This window comes from Chanos chanos, chromosome 13 (genome assembly GCF_902362185.1).
Source record: "Chanos chanos chromosome 13, fChaCha1.1, whole genome shotgun sequence".
Taxonomy (NCBI): Eukaryota; Metazoa; Chordata; class Actinopteri; order Gonorynchiformes; family Chanidae; genus Chanos; species Chanos chanos.
The window spans coordinates 17,015,887-17,037,059 of record NC_044507.1 but is presented as its reverse complement, the minus strand read 5'-3'; the positions used below and the strand labels follow the sequence as shown (position 1 = coordinate 17,037,059).

General features: G+C 44.9%; 1 protein-coding gene across 1 annotated transcript; it reads right to left on the bottom strand.

The window, feature by feature from the left end:
• Positions 1 to 2,949: 2,949 nt before the first annotated feature.
• On the bottom strand, positions 2,950 to 20,433 carry brd4 (bromodomain containing 4). Its single transcript, XM_030789839.1, has 19 exons — positions 20,290 to 20,433; positions 12,310 to 12,679; positions 11,781 to 11,918; positions 11,459 to 11,594; positions 10,945 to 11,288; positions 10,415 to 10,798; positions 10,203 to 10,331; positions 9,886 to 10,104; positions 9,569 to 9,792; positions 9,041 to 9,417; positions 7,517 to 7,630; positions 6,722 to 7,126; positions 5,761 to 6,597; positions 5,518 to 5,627; positions 5,179 to 5,332; positions 4,949 to 5,085; positions 4,585 to 4,790; positions 4,203 to 4,461; positions 2,950 to 4,041 (listed from the first exon to the last, which is right to left on the bottom strand). Exons 1-19 carry the CDS (start codon positions 20,388 to 20,390, stop codon positions 3,973 to 3,975), a joined length of 4,713 nt encoding a protein of 1,570 aa, XP_030645699.1. The 5' UTR covers positions 20,391 to 20,433; the 3' UTR covers positions 2,950 to 3,972.
• Between the last annotated feature and the right edge of the window lie 740 nt (positions 20,434 to 21,173).

The following is a 21,173-nucleotide window of genomic DNA, read 5'->3' as shown; positions in this document are numbered from 1 at the left end:
TTGGGGCTAATGTCACCTGCGAGCCATGCACTCTGCTGTTTTCAAAGATGTATGACGTTTTTGAGCGAATGGTTACAGTGCCTTTATTTTGAAGGGTATTTTCAAAACCGGAAATAAAGGAGTCCTTATTGCTGCTCTGACGCAACAATTATATACTTGTTACAAAACAGTGACATGCGGACTGAGGGCCAGATGACAATGAATAAAACTGACACGAAGTGAACAACAAAAACATAGTCAAAGTCCTGACATGTTCCTGATGACATAATGTACACTGTTTTGCGTCCATATAGATCTGTGGCACCTGTACAGCCAAGAAGAATGAAGTAAAATAATCTTATTTCCTTTGAAATTCAGGTATTTCAGATTTAAAGCTGTAAAGATCAAAAAGGCCAAACTCAACGCTATACTGATTTTCTAAATGCAATGTTGAATGTGTTGAAATCAACTGCTCCAACATTTTTATACATTTAAGTTTCCCCAAGTGTAATTCACTGCATTTTTTTTTTAGTTCCAGTTCTCTGGACTCACCCAGTACCGCATTTGTGTTCACCTGTGCCTGACTCAACATGTCTGTTTCTGATCAAGCCTTTAATTAGCTCACTTGGGCATGTTAATGCAGAGGTAGAACCAACATGTACTAGGCGGCAGGTCCTAAAATCTAAGATTAATGAACACTGATAGAGTGTGACAAAAGGAATTACCACAGATAACATTATTATATTTATTACATTTGTTTACAATCGCATTACACCCTGGAAAAGCTGCTATTCTCAGTCTATCACCACAGGTTCAGTTGATATAAAGCACAGTGGTAGGGTTTTGACAGCAAAATAGTGGAACTGATGCAAAAAACAGATGCTGTGTTCGAGTGAAATACGTTGACATTCTTAGAATTGAAGATAATTTCACTGCTTTATGATTCTCCTTCGGTCTCAAGCATTACGGTAGAATTTTGAGCAACGTTTCCAAATTTTGAAAAGGAGTGGCTGTTCGGATATAGGAAGTACAGTTAGTAACCACTTGGCGCTGTAGAAGTATTCTCAGGATTGGAAATAAATACAAACCTCTAAAGGACAGCTTGATGTAATTCACGTCAGTAAGACCAAAAAGATGCAAAGTCTGGACCACAAAAGTGACCAGAACTGAAAGTCCAGAGTTTAATGGACCAACTACACAGCACAGCCATCATTAAAATAAAGAAGACTCAAGGGCTCATTTTTGTTTCCTTTTAATTTTCTATAAAAGAGATGAGTTTATTCCATGATCATAACAGACTGAATCATTAACCTCGATAGTCCACTCACATACCAAACAGTAATCGAGGAAAATGTTTAACACAAGAACCCAAAGGAAAAAAAAAACAAAAAAAAAAAAAACACAAAATAAAATACCTGAATGAAGCAAACTCTCTGCTGAGCTGCAGGTCAGCACATTCTCTGATCAATCTGTATCTATGGCACATAATGTCCAACTGTTACCATGGAAACAAAAGAATACATTTAAAGGCTTAAAGGAATGAAAAGTGTTTTTTTTTTCTTTTCTTTTTTTTTAACCTTTTACAAACCAAATTAACAACAAAAAAATTATATATATTTATATATGTGGACTTCATCAAAACAAAACAAAAAAAAAAAGTGTTAGCAAAAGCAAATCTTTCTCGTGACGTATTGTTGAATTTTTTTTTTCTTTTTTTGAAAGCTCCATTGGGGAGCTAATCTCCTGGTGCCACAAAACTAAAAGGTCTTACTGACACATACATACACACAGTTCCAACTACCCACACACAAAATAATGGTATTGTGGCTGCTCTGACAAGTCCACTTAAAACACACAGTTTCAAGAGGATGAAAAGTTGTAATTGCTCCTGTGTCTGTTGAAGAAGTCCAGCTAAAACTAGAATTAAACCTGAATATTGGAAATGGGTAAAATATAAAATGTTGACTTTTCCGTTTTTTGCCTTTTTACACAAGCTCTCCCCTCGCTGATCCCCACCCCCCTCCCATATTTTCCCCCCCTCCTCTTTCCCCTTGAAAACGTTCATTACCTCTCGCTCTTAATCCCTCCCTCCCCCTCCCAAAATGTAATATATGCCAACTAGAATCGCAATACGATACAGGCACTGGAGAAAACACCATAAGAGAAAATTCAGACGACCCCGGGAGGGTCTCAAACTCTTCATCCCCCGCCCCCCATCCCACCCCTCCCCTCTGCTGACTCAAATAACAGAATTCAAACTCACATCCACTATAATTGAACAAGAACAATGATACAAATCAGAACTGTTTTTGAATTTTTTTTTTGTCTTTTTTTTTTTTTTTTTTTTAAACGTTTTATGTTTCAAATGTTCTTGTAAATATTATATCTAGTACAGCTTACAGAGTTCCCCCCGCCCCTCTGTTTAGTTGTAATAAAATGATTTTGTGAAACAAGAGTCATGCAGTGCCTAGCTGGGAGCTGTTTCTCAGCATCTCCATTCCCCCCCCTAAGAAATCTGACGCTGCAATATAGGAAAAAAACAAAAAAACAAAAAACGAAAAACAAAAAACACATGTCTGCAGAGTGTTCTGAAGAGTCAAATTAACTTGGTGTTACAAACCGACCAAATTCTATAACGCAGTGGCGTGAGATTGAGCCAAGTTGAAAGTCTTCCCTCTACAGGTGTGATACAGAGAAAAGAGTTCATCATCTTTAAATTATATTCAAACCAAAAGTTACTTGGAAACAACCCCCCACCCCACCCCCATTTGTGGTATGGTACTGCACCAGGTTAAAGTGAAATGAACAAAGGATGAACGTATATTTTAATGATTCAGTTTTCAATTAACACTTCTTGTTATAATGCATATATTAGGATTATTAACTACAAGGCTACCTAAATTTTCATGTTGGGTGGGGAGAAACAAGAAAAATATATTTATATATTAAGAAAGATGTGTTATATGAAGCATTTTAGTTCTAGGACTTCAGCATAAAAGGAAATGGTTGTTTGGCATAGACATTGGCAGGGAAAGGGTGTTGGTAAGAGGGTTAAAAATATTAAAAAAACAAAACAAAACAAATAAACAAAAACAAAAAACACCCAAAAACAATAAGTGTATAAGAAAATACCTTTTTTACAGTAGATCCTACATAATGAAAAATCTGCACATTATAACACTTCCGTAAGGTGTTTTGTCGTCTATGTCTTGATCATAGCACTAGGTGAACGAGTACTGTTTCACGTAATGTTTGTGTGTGTGTGTGTGTGTGTGTGTGGGTCAGAAGTGTAAGAGAGGCTGGGTCATCACACCTCCACAACTGAGACACGACGCATCTCAAGATATCAAGTTAGGTGCTCCTAAAATCCCACCATTTGCTTGCATGTATTTTCTTGGAAAAAAAAGAACAAAACCAAAAGAGAGGACAAAACAGAAGAAAAAAAAAACAAACAAAAAACACGAGAGAAAGAGACTGTTGTCTTGTTATCCACCTCAGACATCTGGCAGTTGATGAATGCCATTCTACAGATAATCAGTATACGGAACTGTTTTTTTTTTTTTTCTTTTTTCTTTTTAGATATTCTCGCCTCCATGGCATTGTCCAGCCATTGCTCCATTTCACAAACTAGTGGCATATGGAAAGTCCTCTCTTTTTTTTTTGTTGTTGCCACCACAGCAAATGTCAAATCCCCCAAAAGAAACGACAAAACAGGAGGGCAATGGTGTTCCCAGCTCTAGGGGTCCATCTTTGTGCAGAGTCCTAAGGAGAGCGACAGCCTCTCCTCTGAGCCTTAGCCAACTGTGGCTTTTCCCTCCTCCTCTTCAGTGTTTCTCACGCTCAGTCTGGGTGTGTGTTTGTTTTTTTTCTTCTTTTTTTTTCTAATTCCCTTACTGCTTTATCAATCCGTTTTCCCTCCACAGAGGAAAAAAATCATGGTTTGTTTTGCAGTTTCTCTTTGCTTTGCTGTTACATCAGTATATCGCTCAGCTTTCAAAACAAGTTCTCCTCAAAGATCGCCATCAGATCACTTTGGAAATTCATATCAATGGTAGCTGCCATCTGCCCAAGATAGAAAAAAAAAATATAGTAATCTCATCAGACATTAAGGAAGCAATATTCACTAAAATCAATCATGATATAATAAGCAAAGCCAGAGGAAATGTGCTTGCGCTTTTACAAGTTATCTTAATTCGAGATGCAGATCTGGATGATGGACTCACCGCCTCTCTCCTCCTCCGCTCCTGTTCCCGGCGACGTGCGAGCTCTCTCTGCTGGTCGAGTGCGTTCTGGGTGGAGGGGGGTTGGGAGGCGGGTGCCTGCGAGGGCTGGGAGGCGGCGGGTGACTGGGTGGGGTTCTGCGGCTGGACCTGGGTCTGGTGCTGTTGTTGAGGGGGCTGGACCTGCTGCGGTTCGGGCCGTCTGCGGGACTCCTCGTGAGGCCTCCGCGTGGGCTCCATCGAATCCTCCTCATCGCGTCCTCTGGAGACGGACAAGGACAAGTCTGCTCTTCAGTTTCATTCAAAAACAGCTTAAGTTATATCTTATCGAGCCATCTTGTTCATTTTTCTCATTCCTTGTCTTTCCTCTCTCTCTCTCTCTTACCGTAGTTTCTCCTGCTCCCTGCGCAGTCGCTCCTTCTCGGCCTGCTCTGCCTGGGCTTTCAGAGCTTTCTCTCTCTCCTCCTTTTCCCGGGCCACACGGCGGAACTGCTCAAAACTGTCGCTGGATGACTTGACGGCAGACGAAGGTGTGGAAGTGGATTTCTGTGCCAAGCTGGCCCAAGACCCCATGTTTTTCAGTTTCACATCCTGAACAAGAACAGGACGTACAACGTCAAAATAGGCGCCAGCAAACCCTTTTTTTTATTCAGTTTAAATTCAAGAACCGGTTTTGAATAATCTACATGAATAATACTGTAACTACTATAGAATTTAAGGAACTTTTTGATGTTCCCCCTTCCACCCACCTGTACCTTTTTGGGGGCGACAGGCGTCTTGGGCTCCTGTTTGAATTTGTCCTTGTCCTGAATGGAGGAGGGCGGGGCGCTCTGCTCTGACGAGCGAATAACAGGGCGTGAACTATCTAAAGGCTTCATATCTGCTCCTGAAAAACAGGAATAGCCAGGTCAAAACACACACACACACACACACACAGAAACTTGTACAGCAGTGAACTCAGACCCCAGGCTGGGCTTACTCTGTTGACTGTGGCCTGGCATTGAGGGTTTGGTGTCAGGGTGTTTGTGAGGCTCCTGTCGCATGGCTGGACTGAAGGGTTCGCTCCGCATTACAGGTGAGGGAGGCAGTTTCTCTTCTTTCACAGCACTCAGAGCTGAGGGCGGCCTCGGCTCCTTTGGCCAGAACAAAGTCACAGTTCAGTCAGCTCAAACACATCACGAGGGGGCACAGATTACAAGGTTGGGCTGCCATGTATACTCATAAGCTAAAATCCCTCACGTCAGTTCAAAAGGAACAACTTATTTCTTTCTGCAAAATTTAAGTTCAGGGGAGAAAATATATAATGTTTAGTACTCACTTTTTTGGGCTGCAGGTTGTGAGGAGGAGACTGATGAACTAAAGAAGAGTATTGGGAGATTTGAGGGGAATGCATCATGAGGGGGGAGGGGTTCTCCCTCCCTAGGTGGCCTATCAAAACAGAGGAGGAGGCGATCAAAATTCACAGCACCACACGGGTGTTTCCAATACCACATCCACGTGTATTAACGTAACACTAATCCGTTACAGAACGGGAGTCTGATTTTGTCGTGCGTAATCTCACCCGTGTTGTAAGGGTCTGACTTATGCTGCCGTGGAGAAGGATGCTGCTGCGGCGCCTGTTGCTGGATGATCTGCTGTGCTTTCGTCTGGGGCATGGACACTTTGTGCTGCGCGGGTTGTGTCTGCGTGGTCTGCACGGGGCCCTGGGAGTAGGGTAACTGCGGTGGCTGAGGCTGCTGCTGCGGTTGCTGTTGCTGCTGGGTGTGTTGTAAGTGTCTGGCCGGGTGTTGGGGGTGCTGGGGAGAGGGTTGGTGCGAGGTGGCGGGTTGAGTCTGGACCGGTAGTTGGGGTGGGGGCAGTGAGGTCTGGGGGCCCAGTTGGGACTGTACTTGCACGGACTGCAGGAGCGGGGCCTGCCCTTGCTGCTGCTGCTGTTGCTGCTGCTGCTGCTGCTGCCGACCCTGCAGAGACTGCAGGAGCGAGGCCTGCGGCTGCGGCGGCTGCTGAGGCGGCGGCTGCGGCTGCCGTTGCAGCTGCTGCAGGTAGAGCTGGACCTGGTTTAGAGGCAAAGGGGGCACCGGTTCTTCGTCGTCTTCAAGCAGCATCTGTGGGGGCTGGGAAGAGATCAGGCCCTGCGCGGTGAGCGTGGGTGGGGACAGGGGGCGCTGCCGTAAAGGCTGAGGGGGGTGCAGGAGGTGCGGGGGGAGGTGATGCTGGGGTTGAGGAGGCGGCTGGGTCTGGAGCTGCTGTTGTAAGGTTGGCTGGGGCTGTGGTTGCTGTTGCTGCTGCTGCTGCTGCTGCTGCTGGGGCGTCGTCGTGGGCTGGGGGGGTTTAGGAGGTAGCGGGGCAGCCCTGTTACTGGGCCGAGAAGGCTGCTGAGGCATAGCGTTGTGCAGGGCTAAGGAGGGGGGAAAAAAAAAACCCAAAACGAATTGACATGTATTGAAATGCTTAAACAGTTCAATTCCAAAAGTCGTAACTGTAATCGAACCCCTCGGCCGTGACGCTGAAGCGGGACTTACCTGGCGACGGGAGTATGGGGTGCTGGTTGAGGAAAGGGTGCGTCTCAGGTGACACCGGGCCACCCTGCGGGTGAGCGTTGAGGTGGGGTGGAGCGGGTGAGGACGATTCATTGGTATGATGGGAAAGATGCATGAGGGGCTGTCCGAAGTGAGTTAAGGGATCAAACGTGTTCTCCAGTACCTGGGAGGACTCAAGCGCTGTGACCGGGGGCGGCATATAGGCTGCGGGTGAGGGGTGCTGCGGCTGCTGCTGCTGCTGTTTGAGCTGGACAGTGGGCTGCAGCACGGGGGGCTGGGGCTGGGCAGGGACTTGGGGCTGATGCATTCCTGGAGCCATGGCTTGGTGATGGACCTTCTTTCCTTCCTTGGCTGGATGACCCTTCTTCTTCTGCTTTGAAGTCATACCTGAGAGAGAGAGACGGAATCTTTATGAGCAGAATGACTTTGTAGACCTGTTTTTATCCAAAGCTACAACCGTAATAAACGCTTAGCCTTTGCTAATTATAATAACTAGACGAATTTCCAATCACACTGATACAGCGCTGTGTCTGAAATAATAACATAGTGTTACCCTAAATGAAAGCACATTTAATGAGATGGAAATTCAAAGTGCTCTTCAAAAGACGGGTGTACAAAGCAAAAATCACTGTTGTGTAATAACACTAAAAAAATGGACTGTGCTGCAAGTAGAGGATGAGCAGGCTTTCCCCCCTCCCCCCCCTCTCTTTCCCGTCTTCACGGCTCAACTTTAACGGGCAGTGAAGACAAAGGCCACTGTGAGAGTGCTGCTCTCACCTGTCTCTGAATCCTCGCTGTCAGAAGAACTAGACTCACTGCTGCTGCCTGAGTCTGAGGAAGAGCCAGTCTTCGCCTTCGCCGCGCTCATACCCTCCATGCTCTTCTCTGCCACTGAGGGGAACAGAGACAACATCAAATGCCTTCAATTTTTTAACTTTCAAACACAGCTTATCTGTGGGTTGCCTGCCAATTTAAAACATTTTTTATATCGCTTGGAATGCAATGTGTAAGTGATTGTGTTCAAAATCAACATAAAAGATGTTAATACACTGAGTGTTACCAAATCAACGGATAGTACTGGTAAATGGATGAAAAGTAAATACATTTTATGACACGTTAAATAAAAATGTTCATTAACATGGCGACAATGAAAAAAAACCCCCATCACATACAGTGTTAGCAGGCTATGACTGAACATACAGCTGTACACACACGGTGCAATCCGTCAGTACACTGAAGATCACAAAGAAAAATAAACTTCTGCTACGCTCAATCCACCCCCTTTCAGTCCTGGGACAGCCAGAAGTTCAACAATGCTTTACTAATGCCAAAAACACAGCTGAAACTGATAAGATCAATAGTGGTTATGTTCATACATCAGTATACCGGAGGGGTCGGACCTGGGGGCGAGGCCAAACATGTGGTTCTGCACGACATCACTTCAGTCGGCAGTTTTTGAAATTCACGCCTACCGTACGCAGCATTATGCATTTCTCCACAGGTACAGCATTTGGGTTTCACCACACTGCTCATATTTGTATCTCCCTTCACTCTTACACTGTCTCTCATCACCTTCGCATGCTGCAACAGTATGACCCAAACACTGGCACTGAAAACACAACAGTGGGGGGGGGGGCACACACAGCTTATCTGTACCCTTTCAGGCAATCACTCAATGAACCTGTCATTCTCCACAGCAAACCAAGCACAGCTCTTAAAATATGAACTTTCAACCACACTGACTGTCGCTGACTGCAAAACATCTTAGCATATTGCCATCAAAATCCGTATTTATCTGCAACTTTCTGACTCGGGCGCTTAAGAAGAAATTCACTGTTGTATGTAGACAAAATATTGCCTCCTCTTCCCCAAACTAGTCACTGCTATCCTGTCCAGTCACAGCGCAAGTGAAACAAACCTGCCGACCACTGCCCAGTTTTCCCCCGTTCATTGCCACCGAGCTTACAGATAAATGCCATTTCGGGCAAGTCATGCTGAGTTGTGACATGGCAGAAAAGTTCCATTTATTTGGAGAAGGTGGTTCCCTTCTGTGCACACCAAGCCAAAGAAGCGTTCCATTTCACTGCATTCTCATTCTCAACAACACATCTTTACACAAAACAGTCAAAAACTCTAATCATACTCTCTGAAAGGACTTTGTTTTAACAACCCACAGATATCCTCAACAAGTCTGAGAATGTTACAGATCTCAGAGAGGTAAACTGAACATGAACCCAATACAGTAAATCATCCCCCCCCCCCCCCCAGCTCTCTATGAGGCTTTTTTTCTCCACAGCTCACCTGGGGGCTTCTTCTTTTTGCGAAGACAAGATGAAACATATCTCTCAAGCTCGCGTAGCGTGGAGGGCTTCAGCGTCTCGAAGTCTATCTCAATCTCGTCCGGGTTAGAGTTCTTAAGTGAGGGTTCGCGGGACTGGATGATGTGCACCACGCGACCCAGCTTGTCTCCGGGCAATTTGTTGATGTCCAAACTCAACTGTCTCTTTTCCTCGTACGACATGGGCTTACACTTATCCCCTGCGGACATCCCTCCTGCTGCCGGTCCCCCAGCTAGGCCCATGTCCTCCTCTGAGTCCAGACCAACAACGGGCTGCAGGTTGGGTGGTGCAGTACCTGGGGGTACCATCGATCGGTTGTTCTTCAACCCTTCTTTCTTACTGTGGGGTGAAAGAAAAACAGAAAACCTTTTTTTTGGTTTTGTTTTGAATTGTTACTCAAAAAACCCTCCTCCAAACACCTTCCAGCAATTCAATTTTTGGTCTTTGTATCATATTTACTGACGGGTCAGAGTGATAATCCTTTCCTTACCTGGGCTTCTTCGTCTTCTTAGGCAGAGGTTCCTTGTTGTTTTTGCTCTTTTTGGGGGCCTGGAGGGCAGGAGGAGGTTCTGGGATCTCATCCAGCGCAGGCATGGCTCCTGCTTTCTTTTTGTGCTTGTCCTTCTTTTTCTCCTTTTTCTCCTTCTCCTTCCTCTTTGGTTTGCTGGCCTGGGGCTGGGACAAGGCAGCCAGCTGCTCGTGGACCGCTTTGAGCTGTGAATGCGACAGGGATCAGAGTTTTCAAGAGCCCTGAATGCAATGCAGTGCTGTCTCTCAAGGCTGCCTTTCAAAGAGTCCCTCATTTACCTGTTCCTGGAGCTCGGCCAGCCTCTGAGCCCGTTCCTCCTCAGAGTCGCTCGAGGAGGAGTCTGACTCCGAGGAGGAGTCACTGGAACTGTCAGAGGACGATGGAGGAGCCATGGGTGGCTGCGTCTTTACCGGGTTAGAGAGCACGGGAGCAGGGGCTGGAGTCAAAACCTCCTCGGGTTCGTCAGGCATTTTAGCAAAACGCATCTCAAATACGTCCTGATGAGACAAGGAATAGAAGCTCCTGAGTTCCATCAAATCGGAACCGTCTAGCGTGCTACTCCGTGTTCCTCTGGACTCTGTACCTTTGCACTTACCTGCAGTTTCCGGGCCATGGCCACGACCTCATGGTCAGGGGGGTTGTACTTGTAACAGTTGGAGAACATTAACCTCACATCTGCAGCAAACTCCTGGGCGTCTCTATACTGTCTGTTTTCCAACTTGGCCTATGACATACAATAATAGTCAACAACCAGAAGATAAAGTCTATTTCTAAGTGTAAATTGAGAGCAACCATCTGTATTCTCACCTTAATGGTGCTGAGGTCCATAGGATGTTTGATGATGTCATGGTAGTCGTGCAGTCCAAGAGCCTCCACATCCACTGGCTTGTAGAAAGGCCACGCGTATGCTGCGTGCTTCTTAGCAAACATCTCCTTCACGATGCCAGCACAGTAACGCAACTGCTCCTGCTGTTTGGGGCTGTGGGCTCCACCAGGGATCCCTCCACCAAGTCCCAGGCCCAAGTGATGCTGGGAATCAGGAGCTTCTTTTCTAGGTAGTTTGGTTGGTCGGACAGTCTCGCGCCTTGGCAGAGATTTGCCCGATTTGGACTCTGCGGGAGAGGACTCGCTCAGCTGGTCATTCGCTGTGGGGGTTGTGGTGTCTGCTTTCCTCTTCTGGCTCTTTCTCTGCTGCTTGAGAAATGAAAAATAGGAGGAGGAAGGAGAGAAAACAAAGAAAGATTCATGTCAGACACGATGCCAAGTCAGTGTTCAGCCAGCAACACAGCTTTGTGGTTTTTGTTTTGTCTTCCAATGCTGTTTTGAGACAGACTCACTTTAGGCATAGGGATGGGACTCTGGAGAATGTTAGCAGTGCTCTGTTGCAGGGGCGTGGGAGGCAGGGCAGTCTGACTGGGAGGAGGCACAGAGGTCATGATTGGGCCTTGGGGGTTGCAGTCACTTGGGCCCAAGGAGTAAGGCGCCCCGAGCTGTGGTGCATGAGTAGGTAGCGTAGGGGGTACCCGCGAGGGCAGGCTTTGAATGTTGGGCTGAGGTGGTAAAGAAGGCGGGCCCTGCGGTGGTCCTCTAGTTTGCGGGCCTGGGGGGAGGCTGGACAGGCCACGCGTCTGGGGGGTCGTGGACGGAGAATCCAAGGCAGACCCCGGCTTCAAGCTCAGGCCTAAGGAAAGTACAGCATACGGGTGGAGGAAGAAGAGAAGGAGGCATGAGAAGCACTACAAAACTCTTTACGCTAAAGGAGTTTTAATAACAGGCAACGCAAAGACACTTTATTGAGGTCTAGACAGACATCCCTGCAGGTCGAATGTGCAGAGAGCGTCTGGTTTGTACCTGGGTCTCTCCGGCCTCTGCCTCGGCCCTTGCCCGCCATGACCGTGATTTCCGTCTCCTCTTGGGGCATTTCCGAAATCTTCTGGAGGAACATTTTCTCCAGGGCCTCTGCCATTAAGACTATGTCATCCCCAGGCTGCGGGGAACAACACAAACAATCAACACTACTGATCTAGATTACATCGGTAACTGTCACTGGTAGTGTAGGGCTGACAATGTCTGCAAAGGTGCAGAAATGTAGTTTGTACACATGTGTAAGCGCAGTTACAAGTGTAGTTAAGGCAGGTGTGCACAGTTGCAGCCAAGACAGGTGTAGGAGTACCTTATTGTAGATGTAGCAGTTGGTAAACATGGTATTGAAGTCTTGTATACATTCTTGGGCATTATAGTAGTAACTGTTCTCTAGTCGCTTCTTGATTGTTCCCATGTCCATAGGGTTTTTAATAATCTTGTAATAGTCCTGTTGAGGGGAAAGGTCAAATATTGAACACAAAACAGATATGGGCATGGAAAAAATGTGCTGTCTTGATAATCACTTTAAAATGCAACACTCGTAATAACAGTTCATAATAAGTCTGACACATTTTCTCTACTGCACCTGAAGACACAACACAGACTAGTAGTCCATTCTATATTTTTAGATGTTTCTACTTCCACAGAACCTTGACCAAGAGCTAAGACGAAGTAGACTTATTAGAAAAACACTATATGTTATAAAGGCATGAGCAAGATGCTACTTTTAACAGAATAAAAAGGATTTTAGTGGTAAGCATTACAGTGACAACACATTTTCAACAAATCACTGACAACCCCTAGCCAGCACCGGACAAGTCAAATATTAGTCCACTCACGGGCAGCTTGAGCTTCACCGCGTCGACAGGAGCGTGGAAAGGCCAGGAGAAGTTGTGCTTCCAGAGCGCCTTGAGCACAACCTTCAGCAGGTACTGCAGCTGATTCGTCTGGCGCTTTGGTCGGGAGGGATTGGACGTCTCTGGGGGAGGGGGGTTGAAGGGGTGAGGGGGCTGGGACGAGGGTTGCCCCTGACTGCTGCTGCTGCCCGACATCTGCGCTGCGTCCAGGCCGTCCCCCATGCTGGCGGGTTGGAGCGCGGGCACAGGGGCGGAAGTAGGGGCGGCAGGATACCACTCGTTCAGTCTCGAGCCTGGCGCGGGCTCCACTGAGAGAGCACCGCTGATTCCATTGCACTCCTCACTGGGATCTCTGTGTGGAGAGGAGGAGGAAGAAAAAACGAAACAAAAAAAAAAAGAGTTGCTGTCATTAGCGTTTTAATTAACTTCAATGCCATCTGCAGCAAATCCATAGCAGCCATCATCATCATCATCATCATCTTAATCACAATTAACGTCACCACTGGCATCACATCGTAGCCATTCTCACGCAACATCGTTCCAGGAATTTCCATTTACTTAAGTAATCTCCTGGATCCTTTTAATTATCTCTCCTCTGTGTCTTCATCATGTTGCCACACACACACACAGAGTTCATCAGTACCACTGCTTTACAGGGCCAGCTCTGTCTTACATCGGGAATGATCAAGCTCCCCCCCTCTCCCCCTCCCCCATGGGAGCTGTAAATGTTGCTGAGCATCTTCTGCTGCAGCTGCTCACAAATTAAAGCCAGACACCTACTCAGGCTGACTTTCTGGGAGCGCTCCATGATTAGCCAATACTCCCCCCCCCAAAAAAGATACATCGAGCACAATGCTTTCTCAAGGCACATCCAGTAAAGTCCAGGGCTGATGAAGTCAGAGAAAAGGCTGACAGTAAGAAGAGTGGAGAGGCTGAGATAATTGGCCTTGTCAGGCAGGGGTGTGAGAGGACAACCATCGCCCCTGGTAGTGAGCTCGTCAACAGGGGCTATGAAGAGGTCACACCACGGAGTTCAGAATCTAATGAACTTCTCACACCGTGGAAGAGAACGGGCAAATCGGTGAGCGCCACCGCCCTGAATGGCAGATGTAGCCAAAGAAATAGCATATTTACACATACTGCAAGTTCTTCACTTTCATCATCTATTACTGCTTCTCAGCAGTTTGTGATTTGGATAGAAAAGAGCACAGTGTCAGTTTACGAGAGAATGTACACGTGATCAGTGCAGTACTGATCATTGTCTTCACTTCTGAGTCGTAACCCTCTCCTCCTATCAGAAACCAAGCCAACACCTCTCCGGTCTGCTAATGCAATCCCACATCCCTCATGAGCACACACTCACTTCCACTTCTCTCACTCTGACCTTGTAGTTTCCTTTCTAGATTTAAAAAAAAAAAAAGGTTTGGTATTTCTTGGAGATAAAAACCCAAATGTTTTATTTCTTGCCAGAGTAAGATATGTGGCCTTGGATTCCACTGAAAAAAAAACAAAAAACAAAAACAATTAAATCTAAAATTCTGAAATTAATTTATTCTACTGTCACCAAATGCTCAACATCTATCAGACTTCCAGTAACCATGTAATAAAGCAAAAAAAAAAACCCTCCTTATTTTAATTTCAGTAAATTAAACTCTGGAGTACTTCCTGTTGATAAATTTTAATGATTTGTAACAAAATAGTCATATATACAGTCATCTAAAGTACAATTAGCTTCCACCAGCTAGCTCTGAATCTAAAAACACTGCGAAATACTCTTATATTTAATTACTGGATAATGAACACTGTGAAATACACTCATATTTAATTACTGGACACTGAATATGTTAATAGTGCATACAAAGGCTATTTTGAAAACAGACAACCTGTTCAGTAAGTGTGCCCTTAAGACTGGACAACTGCACTGTTGATCAGAAGTCTGCAGTATGATTACCAATAGTATGAAAGTATCACCTCTTTAGTAAATGAAATTATTTTCAGCAAGATTTCGCTGCGTTTCAAGCATCAACTAATTACATGATGTTGACTGGACATACAGCACTTAATGTCCTTAGCTCCGAGACCACAGACCTGTGCACAATATCAGTGTTAACCTGATCTGCATTGATATTAAACAAGCAAAATATGAGAAAAGTTTCACTGTGCTTATGATAACTGGGTTTCTTTTCTGATGACTTTGAGAGGCCTGTGGTGAAGAGGGCTAAAAGTGCATATTTTTAACTGCCATAATGAGAAAGACAAAAGCCTGACACCTGAAAGGCTACGGTGTTTTTCTTATAGCCAAATGTCTGCTCCGGCAAGTGTACAATGCTGTTCATTAGAGGTGTTAAAGTACTCTCCAGCACACTCTAAAACTTGTCTGTTCGAAGCCACGCGTGTAACTTCACAAAAAAGATCCCTTTCTCTGAACCCTGAAAGAGCTCGAGGACACAATTACACAGACAATAAGAGTCCAAATGTCGAAATGAAAACCCGCACGTAGCTCTTCACAAAGAAAACGAAAGTAAACGAACTGGGGGTGAAAACCGATAAAGGTGAGATGGGTTTTCCTGTACCTTATTGTAAACTTTCAAACTCTCATAACAACCACTTTCAGTTGTCTTCATTCAGAAAACCAATACAGGATGCACTAGCACAAACACACCACTCTTTTTCTGTTATTACATCAGCTGAGAGTTCAACAGACACAAACAACCCATACAAAGTACTGATGTCTTACGCTCAACCTAGGAGTGCTTTAATTCTGCTCTCTCCTGAGAGAGAACAAGAAGAGTGTGTTACAGAGAGAGAGAGAGAGAGAGAGAGAGAAACAGATAGATGAGAGACAGATATGCCGATTGTTTTAGTAAATCTCAGACACTACACTGGTGTCCTCCTTCCCTCTGGCCTTAGGAGGGGAGCTCAGGATATGGGTGTTTTTAGGAGTGCTTGCTCATCTCGCCGGAGGGCAAAAACTCAAGAGTTCATTTAACCCTCCACCACCACCACCACCTGCCTCTGTGAGTACTCCATCAGAAGGAAGGGACACTGTGTACGAGACTGCAAACAAAGCCAGCTAAGAAGAAATGCAGCCCAAGGATACACCCAAAGCTACACATGTCCTTGGCTAAAAATATTCTCACCAAAGGAAAAAAAAAAAAAAGGCATGGCGCAGAGTGGAAAGATCTGGAAGAGTTCATCTACCGACCTACTCAATAAAACTCCCTCTCACTCTAATAACTGTAACACCGTGTCGTTCTAAGAAACACTTAATCACCTTGCCTTCCCTCCTTTTTTTCTTACAATCTTCTCTCTCTCTCTCTCTAAACACACTCAACGGTTGTTTGGATGTGACTAACAACATTCTAGATGACTCACCTTGTGATGAGAGAAGCAGTGGGCAGATCACATGATCAACCGCCTCTTTTCCCAGACAAGCTCGAGCACACAACGCAGCAAAGTAGGAACTGAGCTCTCAGAGCATGACTATGGGGGAAAGAATGCCAAACTGTCTGAGAGCTGTGAGCTCCTACTCACACACACACACACACACACACTCACTGCTCTAAGCACTGTCTTTGCCTCCGCTGCTCTCTGGTCCACTCTGCCTGCGACCAGTGCTTAGGGCCATGGGGAGGAAACGTCAGCGGTGTTGTTTTATAGACTTTCACAACCACCTGAGGGTTACGAAAAGAAAAAAAAAAAGAAAAAAAAAGGGGGGGGGTAGGGATTCCATCCGATGATGGCTAATGAGTCATAATGAGAAAAAGTTTCGGTTGGTGAAAGTTTTTGCAATGGCTTGCAGTGTCTGACAGAGGGCTGCAGTGAAGAGTTACATTAACATTCAGTCCAAGTGCTGTACTCTCACTGTGTCAGTCGAGCGTCAAAACATGATGCATACTAGTCGTCTCCGCTCTCTTATGCAAGAGATGATATCTGCCGAGACGTCTTGGCTGTCACTGACTTAACCAGCTACACATCAGACCTGTGACAGAGAGTCTTAGAAAAATCATTAGCGCAGCTAAGTATAACTAAGGAGACTATCAGCCTGAACAGATCTGACACAACATCTGAATGCACTGTCTCAGCAGAATGGGCTGGGACAGGGGCCACGATTTTAACTTCTACTCTCAGACAATCTTCCAGACAGACGCAGAAAGACTGAGAGGAGAAGCAGGGGACTCCAGACAGACTAGTGGCTGGAAGCTTCAAATGGATCACAGTGTGTGTGTGTGTGTGTGTGTGTGCGCGCACACGCCACAGCATGAGTTTGCTCCAGCTGGTATTGCATACTTCCATGAATGAGCACACACAAACACAAACACAGCAATACATAAAAAAAAGCCTGCCAGATGGCCCATAACCAGCAACCATACACAGTAAACGCTATCTCCGTTCAGTGTGATTGTATGAGCAACTGCTACATGACGCATCAAAACTGGATTTTTCCATTTTTTCATGCCTCTCTCGTCCAACAAGCTTACACTTGCCATTCAGGTCTTTATAACAAGTTAGGCAGATTCTTTGTGGAAAGTGACTGTGAGATGCGGCAGAAACCATTCATGCTCATTAGAAAATCTTGCAACTTTGGATACGCTATCAATATAAAATACAAATTATGATTGCAAAAAAAAAAAAAAGGCATCAGAATATTCAGAGTCTCTTGTCAATGTACGTTTGTACCATCAGCATATTCTCCACTAAGTCCCACCCAGCTCAAACTGTTGGAAATGGAGATTTAGTAAAATTTGACTAGTGCATGGTATTAAAACGTAAGAAACTGAATGACTCGTTGGTGATCCTGTTCACGCCTAAGATTCTGAAGTATATGACTCATTGAAGGGTTACTTTCCAAAGAAACGTTCTGATTCAGATGCCCAGTGATGCAATTTATGCTATTCTCTCTCTCTCTCTCTCTTTTTATTTATAACTGTTGTTTCTTTGAGCATAGATTAATACCATGGCAATCAAGTGTCTACCTAGCAGACACATCAGTTGTCATAAACAACAAAATCCTTTAAAATGTCTTTAATAGATTTACGTAGTGACTAAATAGTGACTACACCTTGACTTGGTTTTTAAGTGTGTACATGTAATTGCATAAACAACGCAAAGAAACACAGTGACATTTACAATTACAAAGGAATACTGACCCCTCAAAGGAAATACAAAATGTCGTTGAGTGTTTGTGCTATGTTTGTGGCCACCGCAAAGCTGCGTGATCAAAACTTTCCTTAACAGAAAAGAGACGTAGCGCTAAAGTAAAACCATAACACAGGGACTGTTATCATTTTCTGCTCATGTCTGGCAAACAAACATTTCATAGAATCAGCTACATCAGACGAGACGCTTCGTTTCCCTGCCAAGCCCTGAGTGTCACCATCAGAAGATTTTTTTTTTAATAAACGCAGTCTATTCTCGTACAGCTACTCTCTTTTACTTTTTTTAAATTCATATTGTCGATTCTTGGATATCTGTGAATCACATCTGAAGGGGGTAGGGGTATATTTTGTGACTGGCTTGCCTGCTGACGTAAACCTGCGTTCCAGAGTGAGTCTGGTTCGGTAACCTCAATTACCCTACATTTTCAGGCGCCCTGCGACCTATCACAGAGATGGGCGTACCATCACATGGCCTTTCATACTTCAAACTTGTCCTGCTGCCTAAAGAGCACAGGCCTCTAAACTAACTCAGGGAAGTATTTTGTGACTTCACAAAAAAGGCAACTATGGCTGATTTTCATAAACAGTCTGTTTTGTTTTGGAGGTTTTTTTTTTTTTGTTTTAGCCCTTTGGAAATATACGATTGCATCTGTGGACAAGCGGTTGGACCCACAGTGTGTCGCATGCAAAGCAAGCACAGTAATACACATGATCATTCATTCATTCCCTCTAAGGTCACCTGATCTACGAAACCCATATCTGCATGACACATAAAAGGACATACTAGTTTATGTTGTGCTTCACACTCAAAACACATTAGTGTAGAAACATGGACTTCCTGCTGCTTTCCTACACTCCAAACTCTCTCTGGAATACTAGTTGACCTCTGAACTGGGCATAGATCATTACAAACGGCTGCGGAATGTTTGTGAGGGAGGAAGTGACTTACGAGCAGGGCCAAGTAACACACATACACACACACACACACACACACACACACACACACACACACCCACCCACACACACACACACACACACCAGGAAATCTGGTTCTGCAAGCAACCAAAGACAAGCCCATGTGTTACACATGAAAGGGAAGGTGTTAAAAACGCGCTTGTAACAAAATGGCCGCATCCCTCATGAAAGTAAACAATTAATCATTAATGTTACGGGGAGTTTTCCGAGGACGGCTGCTCACCGTAGGTCTAAAGTAAAGGACAAGGGCTTGTGGTTATTTGCCTGAAAGCATGGGCATAAATAATAGATGTGAGCACGCTGACGAGTCCTGGACCACCACTCCCACTCTGCTAATCCATCTCTCCTTCTCCTCTTTCACACTCCTGTCTCCACATTGCTTCTCCGGGGAGCACATTATCTCCCTAGCGCTCTTCTCAAAAGATTTTATCTGCTCTGAACTGACGACTAAAAGGACTGTGTCACCGCTACAGAGCTGATTTTTCCTTTCACTTCCGAGACTGAACAAAATCAGCAAGACGATATTTGTCGACGGACAAACATCAACAAACTATCGGTCTCGTTCTAGTTTAGGAGAGTTCTGCAGTCTCTTTACACAACAAGTTGCAGACAGAGAATTGTGACATTGACAGTTCATTGCAAAAGTAGGTTCTTATGAATTGTGTGAATCCACAGAAGGAAAAAAAAAAACAAAACACTTCTTCCCAACGTTGTCTGAAAACAATCTGTTTTAAACTGCTTCGCTGTCAGTCTGCAAGAGCGGTCACAAGAACATGACACAACAACAGTAAAATAAAACCCTTTTGATTCTCTAGCATGAGCCCAATTTCAAACAGCTCCCAGTCAAAACCATCCCACTGACGGTAACAGTGACAGAGACCGACATTACTACGCCGCGTTTGGGTTTTACTATGACAGGAGTCACGAAGTAGTCAAGATGACGGCTTTCAGACAGCTTTACTGACAGAAATCTTCAGCAAACACCATCATTACAGCTGGTAATCTGTGGTTAGACTTTATTAAGACCTTACATTAATGTCAGTGCTTTTCAACAGTTATTACAGAGTGCTATTGTGCCTACGAATACACTGACGATGTTGAAGACGGCATACCTACTCATCTGAGAGCACAGTCACAGTCTGGAACTTGTGCTCAGCTAAAACTGTCATCATACACATAAAAGATCCCTTCCTTAAAACAAATGAGAAATTAACAACAACAACAAAAAAAACAGATAAAAACTACAACATATGAACACTTCCAATCCCGTACTGATTAAATCAGAGAGGAAAAATCCCCTTTTATGAGTAAACAATGCTCCCAGGATGCATAGCAGCTAGTCCTCCCAATCTGTCCTACTGGGGCCAGGTTTCCAAAAACCCTGCCTGCTGCTGCCACAACAAATACACCACCCCCCTCTTCCTCTGAGAACACCCCCTCCCCCTCTACTCACACACCCCCCTCTCCCACCAGGAGGCTGCCTACTCGGGGCTTTTTAGCTTTCTTGCTAACAATACCACCCTCACAAACACTGTTTAGAGCCCATTTTGTTTCTGTAAAATATCTACAGCCCAATTAAACACAACAATGTTGAGGTAAAAAGTAGTAACTGAACCTAAAAACTCTCAAAAAAGCAGACTCAGGAGGGTAAAACCAGAACGGTTTTAGAGAAAACATTGATTATTCAGACACAAGCACATACACACACGCACACACAATATATCTGACTTTCAAAATGAAAACAACACTTGAGAGAAGTTAGAATCTTACAGAACAAATTTAACTTTTTATTAAAGTTAGAATCTTTCCATATTTGGTGAAATGTTACCTTTTAACTGGGACCGAGTAATGTGCAATTTTCTCCAAAAGAGCATCCAGTGTCTGAAAATCCAACAAATCATTAGATTTGGAATGCATCTTGTAATCCATTTATGAGTTCCTCTCAATAGTGAACAAAACCGAAAGACAAAAGCTTGCCAATAAAACAAAAAGAAAAGGAAAAAAAAAAAAGAAAAAAAAAAGGGAAGAAAAGTTTGGTGTCCTCTCTCTAATCCAAAAAGACAAGGAAGGAATAGTTCTGAAAATCTCTGATCAAGAGAAATAAATCCATTAAAATCCACCGAGCTGAACGGACGCTAATCCATTGTTAGTCTCTGATAGTCCCGGTCGGGGAGGTTTTTAGTCCGGTAAGAAGCCCTCCCTGTTACAGAGCCTCCGACTTGAACGGTTTGGCTGAGAGAGAGAGAGAGAGAGAGAGAGAGAGAGCGCGAGGAGGCGGCAGAGGAGGCCTGCAGCCGGCTGGCTGTGTTAGCTCTGAATGCCGGTCTTCCTTCTACCCCCTCCCCCTCTCAACTGCACAACGGCCCAGACGCCACAGGCACTCCGACCCATTGTGTGTCCACCCCTGGGCCTTGTTCATTCACACCAACAGCGGTGAAGAGAGAGAGAGAGAGAGAGAGAGAGAGAGAAAGAGAGAGGGAGCGCGAAAGAAAGAGCGAGGGAGAGGTCGAAAGAGCGAAGCAGAGTCCGATTAAAAATCCGGGAGGAGCACTTTCTTTCTCTCGCTCTCCTCTCTCACTCGCGGAACAGCGTGCTCTTACTCAACGGTGAAAATGGCTCTGCCGCTTCCTCATTGAGAACCGTCTCTACCCACACACCCTTCCCTCTTCTCTTTCTGGCGCTCTCTCTCTCTCTCTCTCGCTCAACCCCTCC

Bases quoted from the DNA above. Each gene is read 5' to 3' on its own strand.
- brd4 (XM_030789839.1), bottom strand. From the start codon at position 20,390: ATGGATTACAAGATGCATTCCAAATCTAATGATTTGTTGGATTTTCAG. The intron at 5,628-5,760 runs GTGAGATTACGC...CTGTTTTGATAG, and splicing joins GTCAGACCCTTACAACACGG to GCCACCTAGGGAGGGAGAAC. The intron at 5,333-5,517 runs GTGAGTACTAAA...TTCTGGCCAAAG, and splicing joins ACAACCTGCAGCCCAAAAAA to GAGCCGAGGCCGCCCTCAGC.